Raw genomic sequence first — 15,841 nt, 5'->3', positions numbered from 1 at the left:
ATTAGATAAGTGTATCAGGTATTTAAGTCTTACATTTACTGCTTTTTTTAACTGATAACTCTGATGATGATGCTTTCTTTACTTACAGAAACAAAAGTTGGACAAGTGACAATTCCTATATCTGGTGGTGTGGTATCTATGACAACAGCAGCAGACGACGCAGTAGACATTAGTCCAACTGAATTTTGTACCCATAAGTTCAGGATATTTGGCTTTCCTACATAAATGAATAAATAATTATATGTAACGTCTGCAAAGCAAGATAAACTATGATCTATTTATTGCTTATTAGAACAGATGAAAGTGAGGATGTCAAGATCTGGAAATAATTAACTCAATATTGTATAAAACAAATTTTTAAAACCAGAAATTTGACAAATTCCTGAAAACTTTTAGGCATGTACATTATGTATTAATTATACCCCTTGCATACATAACTAAAGTATGACTAGTATTTCTTGAGAAAAAAAAGTGATAAAAATTAGTTTTTGTGTATGGCATTCTAAAGACATGTATGGCAAGGATACGGAAGAAAAAGTATGAATTTACCAGATGAAGCTTGGTGCAATATATAAAGAGGCTATGAGTTGAAAGTTCCTGAGAAATATGTGTGATCTATTCATCAACAGCCTCCAATCTCTTTCCTTTTAATCTTTAGACCAATTAACAATAAAATAAGACTTATTTTCTGTTACTAAAAAATGTTATGAATAAAAACATTAACCATAAGGAAACAAAACAGATCTTCTCTTATACATATACCTTTTTCATTTCAATTTTGAAAGCTTTCATAGTGTTGAAAAAAATATTGTTTTAAAATTTGTACATTATTTTTGAATAATAATTGGATAACTCACCACTGGTTTGAGGTGTAATTGCACCCAGGGGCAGATTACCCTCACCAAGGGCTGATACATTGACCTCTGACCTTGGACTGATGTCATCTGCTCCAGGGTAGGTACTAACAGATAGCCATGCTCTTTCTATGGCAGTTTCTGTGTCATTAAAGGACCATTGCCCATATATGGTTGATGTCGTCTGGTATTGTGTACCTCCTTCTGTAATATTTTTATCTGAAGCAGCATGTCCGCTCAAACTGTTTAAAAGTTAAACTTTACAATTCATTTTTTTATATATATAAAATTCACAATATACATTATTATATATTATAAGGAGAAAGGGGTTAAAGGAGAGTATATCAAATGATATAATTAGACACTTAACTTGTTATTTTGTACAACACCAACACAAGTGAATAAACTAGGATCCTTTATAAAAAAGTCAATGGAACTGAGGACAGGGGACCCTTTAATATTTACCTGAATTTGTGTATATATATTGAGTTACTTAGTTATTGTCTTTATTTGTTTTTGTTGTTGTTATATGTCACAAACTGTAGAGTTTATATGGCAATAAAACTTTGAATTGTTGAATTGAATTGAATTGTTATTTTGTACATGTTCCTGTTTATTTTAGAATAAATATAACAACTGAATTATATCGTACTTGATAGCTTTCAAATGAGATGGTAGCTGCAGAACTATAACTCGAATGGTCCTATATTATATGGTCTGCAAATTGTCAAATAACAAGAATGTGTCCAAAGTACACGGATGCCCCACTCACACTATCCTTTTCCATGTTCCATGGACCGTGAAATTGGGTAATTATCTAAATTGGCATTAAAATTAGAAAGATCATATCATAAGCAACAAGTGTACTAAGTTTCAAGTTGATTGGACTTCTGCTTCATCAAAAACTACCTTGACCAAAAACTTTAACCTGAAACTCCCACTTTCATTTTCTATATTCAGTGGACTGTGAAATTGGGGCCAATTATCTAATTTGGCTTTAAAATTAGGAAGATCATCTCATAAGCAACAAGTGTACTAATTATATAAGTTTCAAGTTGATTGGACTTCAGCTTCATCAAAAACTACCTTGACCAAAAACTTTTACCTGGACGGACGGACGGAAGAACGGAGCCACAGACCAGAAAACATAATGCTCCTCTACTATCATAGGTGGGGCATAAAAATCAATGAGATGGAAGATGGCATACATGCATCAAACCTCTATCAGACTCTGCCTTGGGATACTGCTATCATTATTTCACAAAAAAAGCTTAGGACTAAGATTGGTCATAAGTATACTGAATTGTTCACGACTAAAATTCAATCTTAGTCCTAAGTTTTTTCATGGAACTGACTCCTAGTTCTTACCTGTCAAATGAGATGGTTGGTGGTGTTCTATCTACCAAAACCCCATCAGACTCTGCCTGGATGACACTTCCATCATTAGTAATAGCTCTCACGGTAGTGTAGTAAGTCATTCCAGGTTCTAAGGACAAAATATTCTGAGCAGTTCCTGAACCTCCAATACCTAGAAAATTAAAGATCATATAAAAGATGGAAAGGTGTAAATGAGAAATAAATTGATCTAGCTATAAAGTATAATTTAAGGCAACACATGCTGGTTCAGTTTATCTCTGATATTCATCTTATTTTGTTGATTATGAGTAAAACATAATCTGTTTTCTTATATATATTCTTTAAAGAATAAACAAATAATGGTAAAAAATCATTAAAAAAAGATTCTAGGCTTTTAATTTGGCATAAAATATTTTCAGACAAATCATAAAACCCCTTCCATATATATTCTAAATGTAAAAGACTTGTTGAGTTGATGTAGTTTATAAAAGAAGAAAGATTCCTGTGTCTGCCTTTGTAAACTTAAAGATCTGATTAATATCTAGACACTGTAATTTCAATGTAGAAAACATTTCTTATAAATTTGTAAACGACGAAAAACTGTCCTCTTAATGGTGGTCATGGATGAAACAAGATTATGTCCCCAGTACATGGATGCCCGATCTGCACTATCACTTTCTATGATTTATGTACCATGAAATTGGGGTCAAAATGTAATTTGACATTAAAATTAAAAAGATCATCTCATAGGGAAACTGTGTACTAAGTTTCAAGTTGATTGGACATCAACTTCATCAAAATCTACCCTGACCTAAAACTTTAACCTGAAGCAGGACAGATGGACCGAAAATTTGAATTGACGCACAGACAGAAAAACATAAAGCCCATAAATGGGACATAAAAAGTTACCATTTCCAACAATAGATGTTTCCTCTTTCATTACAATTCCTTGTTTTGTAAAGCCCTGTAATTCTTCTCCTCCTTGAGATGTTCCCACAGCCCACTCATATCCCATAATGCCTTGGTCATCACTAGTAAATCCATCAAACTGTATTGTAACCGTGGTAACATCCAAGGTGACATCAATGTCATTGCCCATGATTCCATTCTCAGTGCCGTCTGCTCCATCAATAATCACACCTATGTCAAAGGAAATATTTGTTATTCGTGTGATAATCAAAATTTACAGTATAAACTCACTATTTAAATAATTTTTTTTATATAGCTTTTGTTGTTTGTTGATGTGGCCATATTTCTCCATATTTATGCTCCAATGTACCTTGACACTGATATTCCCCTGGTATAAACCACTTATCAATGTAAAGATAAAACCAATATTTGTACCAAATATCCAAATTAAACCAATAATTGTACAAAATATCCAAGTATAACCAGTACTTGTACCAAATATCGAAGTATATATAAACACTCTGAATATCATCATAAAAGGCTATAATAAATACCAAAGACTTTGTTAAGTGGATAGTTGACAACAACGTTGATGCTGAATATTTTTATAACAAAGTTCCATATGACAGAATTGGTTGGGATGATTTAAATACCTTTTTTACTTCCTCCAATAATTTGGACTGGTGTAGATGTGACCACATTACTCCACATTTCTGCTCCATTCTGAACCTTGACACTCACATAATAAACAGAGGTCAAGGCCAAGGTCAAACCATCTATGTATGCTCCAGTGTTCATACCATAATCTGTCCATATCAGTGTCTCTGTGCCACCTATTTTAAAGAAAAAGAAAGGAAAATGAGATATAGAACTGCATGGATCTTGAAATGAAAAAAAAACAAAACATTATCCACAACATTTCATCTTTTGTCACTTTAGTCCTCCCTGGACTTCAAATATATGTCATTGATAAATTGCCTTGTGACTGGGATACCCTTTCACTCTCCCTAACTTTTGATTGTCTGTATCAACTTTATTCACATTTAATTTTCAGGCAATTTTGATGTTAGACATATTGTTGATTCTATTACTAAGTTTTATAGATATATCTGATATTATTTTGTTTTTGTTATACCCAAGATCTGCAAGTCTGCATACTGTTACTGTTACTGGTAATTTCCTCCTCTCTCAGGAGCACTTCCATAGGAATACATACATTTCAATATATACACTTTTATGTGGTTCATATTAAAGTGTTTCTTATTTGTATATAGATAAGACTGTTGGTTTTCCCATTTGAATGGTTTTACACTAGTAATTTTTGGAGCCCTTTATAGCTTGCTGTTTAGTGTGAGCCCAGGCTACATGTTGAAGGCTGTACCCTGACCTATAATGATTTACTTTGATAAATTGTTACTTGGATGGAGAGTTGTCTCATTGGCACTCATCCCACATCTTCCTATAAACACTTACCTGAAGTTGTTCCCACTGCTACCTGGTACCCTGAGATACCAGACTGAGAATCCACTCCACTCCATGCTGCCTGGATACCCTGTGTGTCTGCCTGTTTAACAAATCCACTCATAACAACCTCATATCCACCAGTTAATGGACCAACCTTTAATGACTGGATCTAAAAACAATCAAACCTTACATGTACATATTTGAGAAAATCTTAAAACAAAATTAAATGGGTTTATGTTCCTATCTTTAGTTTTCTATGTTGAGTTTTGTGTACTATCATTCGTCTTTTTATTCTTTTTCTTTTTTAGTCATGGTGTGGTCAGTTTATTTTCCAATTATGAGTTTGAATGTCCCTCTAATAACTTTAGCCTATCTTTGAGTCAAAAATGGAAAACAGACAAATATTGGGGTCAAATTCTTAAATTGGAAATTTAGGCTTAGCATTACGTTCTAAACTTAAACCCAGGTTTTTTTTTTATTTGTAAGCAACATAATTTCTAAGTGATTTCATATGCAGTATATCTTCCTAGATTTACAGATGATTTTGTTTTAATAAAATCCCTTACTGTGGATTCATTTATTTTCATGGGTAACAATTTTTACGGATTGCAGAAAACTTGCCTTTTTCATTAATACTAGAACACACCCGTGATATCACGGGTCCGTAACTGAATTAAAGTATATAACTATGTGCAAGCCTTATTTTAGTATTAGTATTGTCATCTGATAAAGTCATGCCGATTATAAGATACACAGTTTTTCTCTGCTTTCAAGTCTTTCTGTTTGAACCCGTCGAACTGAAACAATAATATTAATTATTTGGAAAACAAAAGGTCCTGGAATGAAGTATTTTTTAATCAACAGCATTGTCCTATATAAGTTATAAATAAAGTTGAATTCTTTGCTTCGTTGTTTTACGTCATGCCCACTAACAAATTGAAAACTGTACCTATACGCCTTATTTTTAGTCCAGATTTTTAGCATTCGTATTGTTATCTTAGAAAGTCTTACTGATTAAAATACTACAATAGGTAACAATTTGACAATTTAGTAGTGTCAACCCTGTGGTTATGACCTGTGTATATAGCATATTAATCCTGAATACAACGTTTGGTGGTGCGCCTGTCAGATGTGGAACGTACAGATAAGGTAATAGGTAACAGGTGAATATACTATTGGTATCGGTGGTGGACTCGACCCGGAACTTCTTAATTATTGGCAATATTAATTACGTGGAAAACAAAAGGGCCTGGAGTGGTGTAATTTTTAATCTACACCTTTGTACTATATTAGTTATATATAAAGTTGAATTCTGTGATTCGTCGTTTTTACGTGATGACAGCTGACAAATTGGACCTCGTAATTTTAGTATTATAGATGTGATTTTATGGTTTTGAAAAGTCTGAATACAACCCGATAGAAAATTTGTCATTTGTTGAAAATTTAAATCATGGTTTACCTTATCCCACAATAATTAGTATCCAAGGAATAATGATAAATCCACAGTAACTAGACTGTTAAGAAAAAAATATTGAGAGTCATAAATATTCAATCAAATGAAATGTGAACTTACTGTAGGTGCTGAATTATCAATAATAACACCATCTGTTTCAAACGCAGTTATTGCCCCTGCTTTGTTCACGGCTCCAATCTTCATGCTGTACCTCCCTCCAGGGTTAAGGGTCAAAGCAGTATGAGTGTAGTCAATTTTTGAGTTGTCCATAATATTATGCCATTCCCCAACAGTTACTGCAAATAAAATATTTTTATGAATCATATAGTCAAATAAGAATTTGACAGTTTCTTGATGATGATTTAAAAAAAAAAGAAAAAATATTGACTTATTGATGATCCGAATTAGATAGGTTTTGTCTCTATAAAAATAAGAAGTGATATGATCGCCAATGAGACAACTATCACAAGAAATAAGTTTCATGTTTACCTGTTTTAATGAAAAACAACTGGATTAAAAGAAATTTAAACCATATTCAGTTTTGGGACATTTTATGTTTGCCCTGGTTTAAGAAGACTGATTTAGTTTTTGAGTGTACCAAATCATTTAAATTTTCAAATTGCACATTTCAGAGTAATTAATAAAAGTTTAAAGAGGTTCTTTTCCTCATTTTTGTTTATTGGTAAAGTTTGGTCCACTCCTGTCAAGCTAGATGGGCTATTGATAGGTTTTGACTTTTAAAACTTTTTAGGGATGACAACATATCAGATAATGACAAACCTGGGAAGATCTGTCTCCTTGTTCTCTGATATTTCTCATAGATTTGTATCTGGAAACGATCAAGTTCCGATTCTGGGTCAGAAAACTTAAAATTAGCTGACACTTCTGTTGTACTTCCCTGAAAAAATACAAAACAGAAATATATTGATTGATTGGGAAATGGTTCCTCAACATCCAGTTGCAAATATTACATGAATGTTCAGGAGGACAACAAATAAATAGTTAATACAATAGGCAGGTCTTGCATGAAGGTTGGGGAAATTTAGACTAGTATAGGAAAATCAGGGAATATTGGAATTTTAAAATTTCAATAGACCACCACAAATAGTTTCTTGTAAGGATTTTTAATGTGCAAAGAGTGTGAGGCTTTCTTTACATATGGCATCAAACTTGATCTGTCTGAACAGGCAAACTGAAGCCCCACTTTGGAACAACTTTTTGGAATTTTGGGTCTTCAATGCTCTTCGAACAAAAGGCACATCTGGCGTATTAAATTATAAACCTGGTACCTTTGATAACTATTACAGCTGATCAAAAAGATCCAATGGAGTGTTTTTCTAATGCCCAGTCACACTTTGTGCAACAGAAATAGTGAATAAATAAACCTCTCCTGTTGTAGAAAATAGATTTCTTATGAAGCCCCTTAATAATTAAAGTACCTGATATTTGACATCTTCCTGGGCTACAGTTCCATCTCCAATGTACATAAGTTCTGGAGGAGTAAGATCTACCACAAACCCATCACTCTCTGCTGTAACAGTATTCTGGGCTCCATTGGTTGCCTTGACATTGACCTTGACTCTATCCTTGTGTTCAAGGTCAAGGTTAAGCCATGACACACTTGCAGTATCACTAGGGTACTGGACCCAGTCTTTAATGACTTCATAGTCATGCGAAAGATCCCTGAAAATAAATTGCTATCTTTCTAATGTGAGGCCACATTTCATTATACTAAATCAACAAGTGATTTCATATAAATTTGAATAGACAAAGAGACCTAGGTAGGAATATATAATTATTAACCTATAAAGGCTTATAACACCGGGTTTTTCAAAAGCTCCATGAAAAATAAAAAAAATCAAACATATAGTTTATCTGAAATCATAATAGTGCTTTAGAGTAACAGTCTGTTCTCTATGGGAGGTGTGAATCTATTTGGATAATATAAATTCCAAGATCTGTTTATAGGTCTAGTAAAACATTTTTTCTAACATGAAGTTGGCTTAATATGATTTTTATATTGGTAATATTTCTTATTGAACTTTAAATAAAGAATACCTAAGATAGTTAGGTTTGCTTTTTATACGAACTTTCATCAAGAAATTTTTAAACAGCTAATGATGGTTAGATACTAAACTTTATAATAATAACCAAAAAAAATCCCATTTGAACCTTCCTTTTTAAACATTCTAGAAGCAAACACAAGCGTAAGAAAAATTAGATGAACAAAATGTGAGAATGACAGTTGGCACTCAAAACTTGCACAGAATATTGTGGATTTGACAAACCAAGACTTGACTTGTACAATATAACTTGTTTAAAATTTTGACTTACCCTGCACCTAAAACTTGTACAGCATACTGTGTTATATCAGATTCTGGGTCAGAGAAGGCTCTCCACTGTCCCTCCACTCTTGCTGAGCTAGAGGAGTATTCCAGATCCACAAATCCACTCTGTGTACCATCTATTACATCCCCTGCCAAAGGTTGGGTTTCATCATACAAAACTGAAAAATATGAATCATTCACAGTTACATAAAAGTTCAAATGGATGGTTAAGGAGGTAGACCTAGGTCATACCTGTCAACTCACCCGTTTTTTGCGGGTGACACCCGTTATTTTCACCTCTCACCCGGGAGTTTTTCTTTACCCGGCGGGTCCCGGGAATTTCTAACATTACCCGTTTCACCCGGATTTCTGACCGGAATTGTTTCCGGTATTTAGAAGTAATACGACCTTCGGTTTTATCGGTCTTTTTCAATGTAACCAAAAGTCAAAATGTAGGACTGTTTACCTGAGCTACGTACCGTGTAAATTAATGTTCTCTGACAGTGAAATAGCTTCAGGTTATTCCTGTGGAAAAACTAAAACCACCCAAATAGTAAAGAGGGCCCCTTTTCAGTTGAAAATAACAAAGTGGTAGTTGAAAACAAGCCAAGATTTTTTGTTTTGTCAAAACTTGCTAAAACATTACTGGTTTTGCCAAACAGCAATGCAGACAGTGAGAGGGCATTTTCTTTAGTAAAGAAAATAGCTACAGAGTTTAGGGCTGATCTTAATAAGGATACACTGTGTGCTCTTCTTTCTTGTAAAATGAATACACATTTGCATTGCTATGAACTGAAACCAAGTGCAGTTCTTTTAAAGAATGCCAAGTCTGCTACTATGGAATATAACAATAGTCTGAAATAAACTTGTATACATGTTCTAACTGTTTCATATACATATTGACTATATAAATTATATATAAACATATTTTTGTTCTTCAATTGAGCCCGCAAAATGTCGTACGCGTTATGACCTGAGATTTTTTTTCTCAATGCAGGTCATGACCTGACTTTTCATTTTCAGAGGTTGACAGGTATGCCTAGGTTAAGGGAAATAACTCTTAAAATCATCAGTACGTTTGTGTCAACCATTTTTAAAAATATATTCTAAGCTTCTAGGTTACATAGATTATTTTCAATCTGTTTCAGGTAAATGCTTAAAATACATTGATGAACCTGACTTTTACAAACGTACTGATGATTTAAAGAGTTATCTCCCTGAACCAAGGTCTACCCCCTTAAATGACTTGAAAAACTGTCTCTGATGGTCCCTTATATATGTATTGTATTGTATTGTATTGTGTAATTCCCTTTATACAATGTCAACTCACCTTGCCTTGCTTCATCCATGGAATTATCACTTGTTTTGTTTGTTACCGTGATTTGTTTCTTTCTTGAAGATTTTTACAAGATATGAACATGGGTAAACTACTGATGCCATGATTAATATTATATACTCAAAAGATGATTTAGGGGATGCACCTCATTCATGTGATTCTTCGGCCTGAGTCAAAATCTTCCACTTTTCAGACCCTCTTCCGTCCCTCCTGTTAAAATTTGAAATCTTCCGCCCTATGAAAATGTCAACCTCGTAAAATTTTCAGTACAGCATTTTTGTTTACAAAATTGATAGGGACAGAGAAAAAGTCAGAGAAACTCGAAATTGATATGGGAAAAGTCTGAGAAAACGGAAGTTTCCTGTTGTGTCAAAAGTTTGTAAAAATTATAGGTAAAATCAGGCTGAGGTGTTTAGGATTAAACTGTATACACAACAATAAATTAAAGATAATAGGCAATTACCTGGTGATCAACTAGCTAGTTTAAGACACAAGCCTGGTTGATTAAAAGTGGAATACTGACAAAGGATTAAATTGACTAATTGTACAAGTTGTATAAACAAGGATTTGTATAGTACTATACAAATCCTTGGTATAAACAACGATTTATTTGAAGCTGTTGAAAACATGGAACATTTACTGAACAACAAAGACAAATGAAATCAACTCAAATATGATATTTATGGCTTGTTTTATATCCAAGCCAATGGAATACCTATATAAGTATAGTTGTCTTGGACTATTCTAAAATTTTAAAATTTGACAAAATGCAACCCGTATTTAATCACCAAATACCCAAAAAAAGACCAAGCATCTAGCCAAATTCAACTCTGCCTGGAGATCTGCTTTCATGTGCAGATCCAGTACTAAGGGTCAACACCATGCTTACCACACTTCATGCAAAGCTGACTATGGTGGCCCTAATGACTTGACAAAACTTATGGAGATAGCTACCAATCAGCAAGCCTACAACTCGATCAATTTAACACCTTCTGTTACAAGCACGTTTAGTAATCGTACCAAAGTTGACAATGTAGCTTAATCAGAGATACTTTTTGCCAACTATGTATGATGGCTGATCACTTTATCTTGAATTATACATAATGAATAAATGAGGTGTTTAAAGGTATGGAATTATTGTTCTTTTAACCAAAAAAAAAGGAAGATATGCAGTTTAAACACACAAAAAAAACATTGCATAAGTCAATAAAAAGGTCGATAAAAAATCTCCAGTTATGAGATCCAAACTCCAGCTGAAATTTTCTAAATCTCCAGTTGTGGCTTGACAACTCTGTCACATGTCTGGCACCTTAACCCTAAGAGAGCAACAATATTACTAATCCAGGCTTTTTATCGGTGCCATTCTAAACTTAGATTATTTTGAAGATGGCAACCTTTTTTTAAAAAGAAAACCCTGGATCTGCTTCTGATACTTACTGCCATTTGATGTCTTTGATACATTTTGTTGCTTGCTGGCACTGTTTAATGCCCAGACTGTAGAATAGTATGTCTGATCATGCTGTAGGTAGGAGTCTGGTTCCAAGTCAATGCAGGCTTGGGTAACAGTAGATTCATATCGTGTCAGATTAACAACATCAGTGATGGACTTATCTAGCTCTGTACCAACACTAATCATGTAATGACTTATACTAGATTCTAAGTCAACAAAGTTCTTCCAGTTTAGACAGATCTAAAAAATCAAATAAATGTTTGGTAAAATGTATTGATTAAACAGCAATGTAGAGTACTTTACTTCAAACCAATAACAGTATTCTATAAATTAAATGGTCATGAATATACAGGAAATAGACAGGGGATTCCCAAATTCTCAAAAACTCCCAGATGACAATCTCTGAAAAATTATCTAGAATATCCCTATCTTAAATCACCATCTATCATACACACCTGTTTTGTGAGAATATTTAAGTTTTTGGTAAACATTAAGTTGATCAGCAATGAAGCACATAGGCCACATAGTTAAGCATGTTCACATGAATCTTGATAACCAAGCATGCATTGACTGTATTTGGCGCAACTTTTTGGAATTTTGGGTCCTCAATGCTCTTCCACTTTGTACTTGTTTTGCCTTATGACTATTTTGATCTGACCTTCACGGATGAGTCTTATGTAGATGAAATGCGCGTCTGGCAATTACAATTCTGGTCCCTTTGCTAACTATTGATACCCAATTTCAGGTAGCTGTCCTTTGTAGTTCATGAGAAAATAGCAACAGAAATTCATATGCACAGTCAGACAGACAGGGGTAAAACACTTACTTTATCATTTACATTAGTAAAACTTTGGTCTACAGTTAGAACTGATCCATCATAAACTTGTCCAGCAACTGGAGCTGTTCTGTCCACTATGATGTAGTCATCAGCGCTCTTAATTGCTCTCAGGTCAACTGACGAAATTGAAAAAAAATCAAATTTAGTATAATTAAAACTGAATACTATTTTTGTAAATTATTTAGAAATTATTTCACAAAATCAAATTTAAAATGACTTTAATAGCTCTTGTTATTCAAAATTGAAGTGAGTGTTTAAAATGAATAAGGGTAAAAGATTCTGTAGAGTCAGTATAAACTAGAGGCACCCAGATATCTGCATCAGACCATGTATATTGTTTAATAAAATGACACACAAAAATTTACAAGGGAGGTAATGTTACACCTTTCATACTGTTGTAATAAATCTTGCTCAGAAACCATCAATCCTGCCTGTGAATCATTATACTTAATAATTTTATATACAGAAAAACAGAGAATGCAATTTATAATTCTAATGATCCTGACGACCCTGATGACCAATTAATAATTGTAACATAATTTCTGGAAAAAATTAACAAGATGCTTCAAAATTTGTCAATTTTTATATTGTTAAAATGAAAGTGTACATGTTATCGTCATGCATGTATATTTTTTTTACATGGGAAAATTTATTTCCAATTTTGTACACATCTGTTTCCTGAATTCTGTGATGCAGAAATTATAACTTTTCATCCTATCCTGTGCAAAATTGTTTATATTCAGTTCTCACATGGTTAAAAAAAATTTCTTCAAAATCCTCCCACTAGATTAATTATGATTGTTCTTTCCTAATATAATACACAGATAACTTCTACTTCATATGTGTGAATATGTGAAACAATGATTGATGGTTGGTTTATGTCCAGTGGCAAATATTTCATGCATTTTCAGGATGAATCATGTTAAGTACGTTACTCACCTGTGCTAACGACTTTGATTTTGACATATATAGGAATACCATCAGATATTTGTATGGTGTGGTTTATTTTTGTACTGTAGCCAAATCTAACCCAGTCCATTTCTAAACAATCCTGTTTACTTCTACCAAGACATAGTTCTACATAGGCAAGTCCTGACTGGGGATCACTGCAACGAAACAATTATTGAACTGCACATTGTTTTCTTGAATATATATTAATATGCTGCAAGACTTCTTTTAAATGGATAATTTTGTTTTGCTTTTGACTTTATTGTTATCTATCAAGATTTAAGTGCTTCTTCAGTACTTTTATTGCATATTACCGTTTATTTTGTTTTGTTATATCTATCCAGATAGATGTTTTAACTTTTTTGGTATTTAGTCTTTACTTTATTTTAATTCCTATCATATAATAAATTTGTCATGATTAAATACATACCTTGAAATATGCTCCAGTGAAATAGTATAGTTTTCTTCGTCATACTGAATGTTGAAGATTTCGTGAATAATTGGTGGTGAATTGTCAATGGTGTAAGGGGTGCTGTGACAAACACTTGTTGCTAAAGGTCCTCCATATGTCACATTATTTAAAGCTCTAACTGTTATGTAATAGTTGTTATCTGAAATAAAAAACATAAATAGTTATTGAAAATAATCAGTTAACAGTAATTGTTATTAATTTGTCACATTGGTTAGTCAAAGGTGCTGTCTTGAATTTAAATATTAAATCAACATTTATGATTCATAATAGTAGTTGCAAAGTCATTTGGTTCCAATTACTAAAGGTCAATAAGCAGTCTTCAACAATGGACATATTTTCTCAAAATATTTTGCATCTTGCATTTCTTTACATCAATTTCAAAACTTCTTTCTTTAGATGTTCTAGAACATATTTTTTTCTCGCATATCATTTTGTACAATAATCAGGCTTTAAGTTTTCTTATTAAAATTGTATCAGATTTGTTTTTTGTGTACCTTCTCAGCTTGCTTCGTGTTATAGGTTTTGCTCATTGTTGAAGGTTGTATGGTGGCCTTCATAGCTTACTTCAACATTATTTTATCTCTGGTCAAGACAATTACACCACATCTTATTTTTAAATTGTTATCAACCTTATTTATAAAGCTTAAAACACATGGATTATTTTTAATTGTTAATATTAAATTTCTGTTTGATTGCCACCCTTGTTCTGCACTGGAGCTAATTCTTAAAATTTTCCCAACAAGGGAGATAACTCTTTTCTATTTAAATTTAAATTGTAGATTCTGGCTTCCTTATTTAATAATGAGGCAACAATTTTTGTGAATAACAGTATTGTTATGAATATGGGATAACACCAGTTTACTCGGAACTACACAGACTTGGGTTAACTATTACCAATGTCCATTCGGAAGACGACTACGTCATATCAAGGAATTCCGGGGTTTCCCATAGTATATTTGGCAGTCATTACCCAAGTTGTTATCCAGATCGGACGTCCCCAGTTGACGAGCGGCCTAAAAGATAGCTAATGACTCAAGCCTAGGATTGTGATATTATAGGTAATATATTGCATACACTATGCCTATACAATCATTACAGTGGTGTCAGATGTGGGATATTTTGCATTTACGTTTTAAGAGACATGCATCCTGTATTCTTTGGATAGTTCTACTTCCAAATATATGTTGTCTTCTGAATAGACAAACTTGTTCGGCAATCACAAGATGCTGTGATGAAAATTAAGCTGTGTGATCCATATATAAATTGTATAAGACGTTTTAAAATAGGCATTGGCAATACATTATATCTCAGAATCTTCATAACCAATTTTGTATATAGAGATTCTTTTGTATATTCGTGTACAGATGGAGAAGATTATCTGCGTTGCATAAATTAAATGATTATACATAGCCTTATAATGCATGATATTGGAGACTATATATCTACATGTATCAACTACAACTCTTCTGACTAAAGTGAATTTCAATTAAAGGATGTACTTATTAACACTTAAACTTCAAACAGTTCATACAAATTAGTGCTGAAATATAAAAAGTGCCAAGACTTTATTCTACAGAACGGGTTCATTTCTATGAAAGAGGGAGGAATGTTATGAATATGGGATAACACCAGTTTACTCGGAACTACACAGACTTGGGTTAACTATTACCAATGTCCATTCGGAAGACGACTACGTCATATCAAGGAATTCCGGGGTTTCCCATAGTATATTTGGCAGTCATTACCCAAGTTGTTATCCAGATCGGACGTCCCCAGTTGACGAGCGGCCTAAATTGAACTAATTTTGTCTTACCACTTAATAGTACTGGACTGATCAGGGCACTATTTATCCATTGTGATGCATCAAATAAATGGCTCTGTGGGTCATGATGTCCATAAATATCATCTTGGCAGACGGCAGTTCCCACGGCAACAGTATATCCCAAAATTCCACTCTCCTTGTCAGAAAATCCAACCCAATTCACTGAAATGATTGTTTTTGTACATTACAAGAATATTGATAACAATTATTATCACTATTTTGTGTGCATTTTTCCTTTGATCTTTTTTTGTGATTATTTCTCATATCATGATACTCGCTTGAGATGGAAATTGATCGCCTGAAACTCAGAAGGCATGTGACGTTGCTAATGAAATTGACAAAAAACTGTATCGGCCAAAGCGAGAAAATCAATCTGGTTGAGGTGATCAACGATAATCTATAATTACTAGGTAGATTATTCAGGAACTATAACATTTGCAACCTTAGTTTAAGTATAATCTAATAAAATAATAACTGAAAATTAACATTCAGATATCATCACTTTATTCATGTCATTACTGAAATATTGACTACTAGTTGGGCTTTTATTGATGGGTTGGTTCATGGCACCAATTGCATGTTTTACAGTTCTCGCTTCAAATTCAACAATTA

The 15,841-nt window shown here is 33.1% G+C and overlaps 1 protein-coding gene across 1 annotated transcript in view; it reads right to left on the bottom strand.

Annotated features, from left to right (window-relative positions):
- Positions 1-15,841, bottom strand: part of LOC143057371 (uncharacterized) — a 94,062-nt gene that overhangs the window by 4,635 nt on the left and 73,586 nt on the right. Inside the window, exons 44-58 of the mRNA XM_076230676.1 lie at positions 15,221-15,391; positions 13,366-13,546; positions 12,927-13,093; positions 11,976-12,103; positions 11,137-11,389; positions 8,371-8,542; positions 7,476-7,719; positions 6,817-6,934; positions 6,157-6,332; positions 4,593-4,752; positions 3,773-3,952; positions 3,120-3,350; positions 2,223-2,382; positions 858-1,096; positions 87-217 (exon numbers count right to left, since the gene is read on the bottom strand). Coding sequence (XP_076086791.1) covers positions 87-217; positions 858-1,096; positions 2,223-2,382; positions 3,120-3,350; positions 3,773-3,952; positions 4,593-4,752; positions 6,157-6,332; positions 6,817-6,934; positions 7,476-7,719; positions 8,371-8,542; positions 11,137-11,389; positions 11,976-12,103; positions 12,927-13,093; positions 13,366-13,546; positions 15,221-15,391 — 2,711 coding nt within the window. The remainder of the gene's footprint in view (positions 1-86; positions 218-857; positions 1,097-2,222; positions 2,383-3,119; positions 3,351-3,772; positions 3,953-4,592; positions 4,753-6,156; positions 6,333-6,816; positions 6,935-7,475; positions 7,720-8,370; positions 8,543-11,136; positions 11,390-11,975; positions 12,104-12,926; positions 13,094-13,365; positions 13,547-15,220; positions 15,392-15,841) is intronic.

The sequence above is a fragment of the Mytilus galloprovincialis genome, chromosome 13, assembly GCF_965363235.1.
Source record: "Mytilus galloprovincialis chromosome 13, xbMytGall1.hap1.1, whole genome shotgun sequence".
NCBI classification, from domain to species: Eukaryota; Metazoa; Mollusca; class Bivalvia; order Mytilida; family Mytilidae; genus Mytilus; species Mytilus galloprovincialis.
Note: the sequence above shows the minus strand (reverse complement) of the source record. Positions and strands in the feature narration are given on the sequence as shown.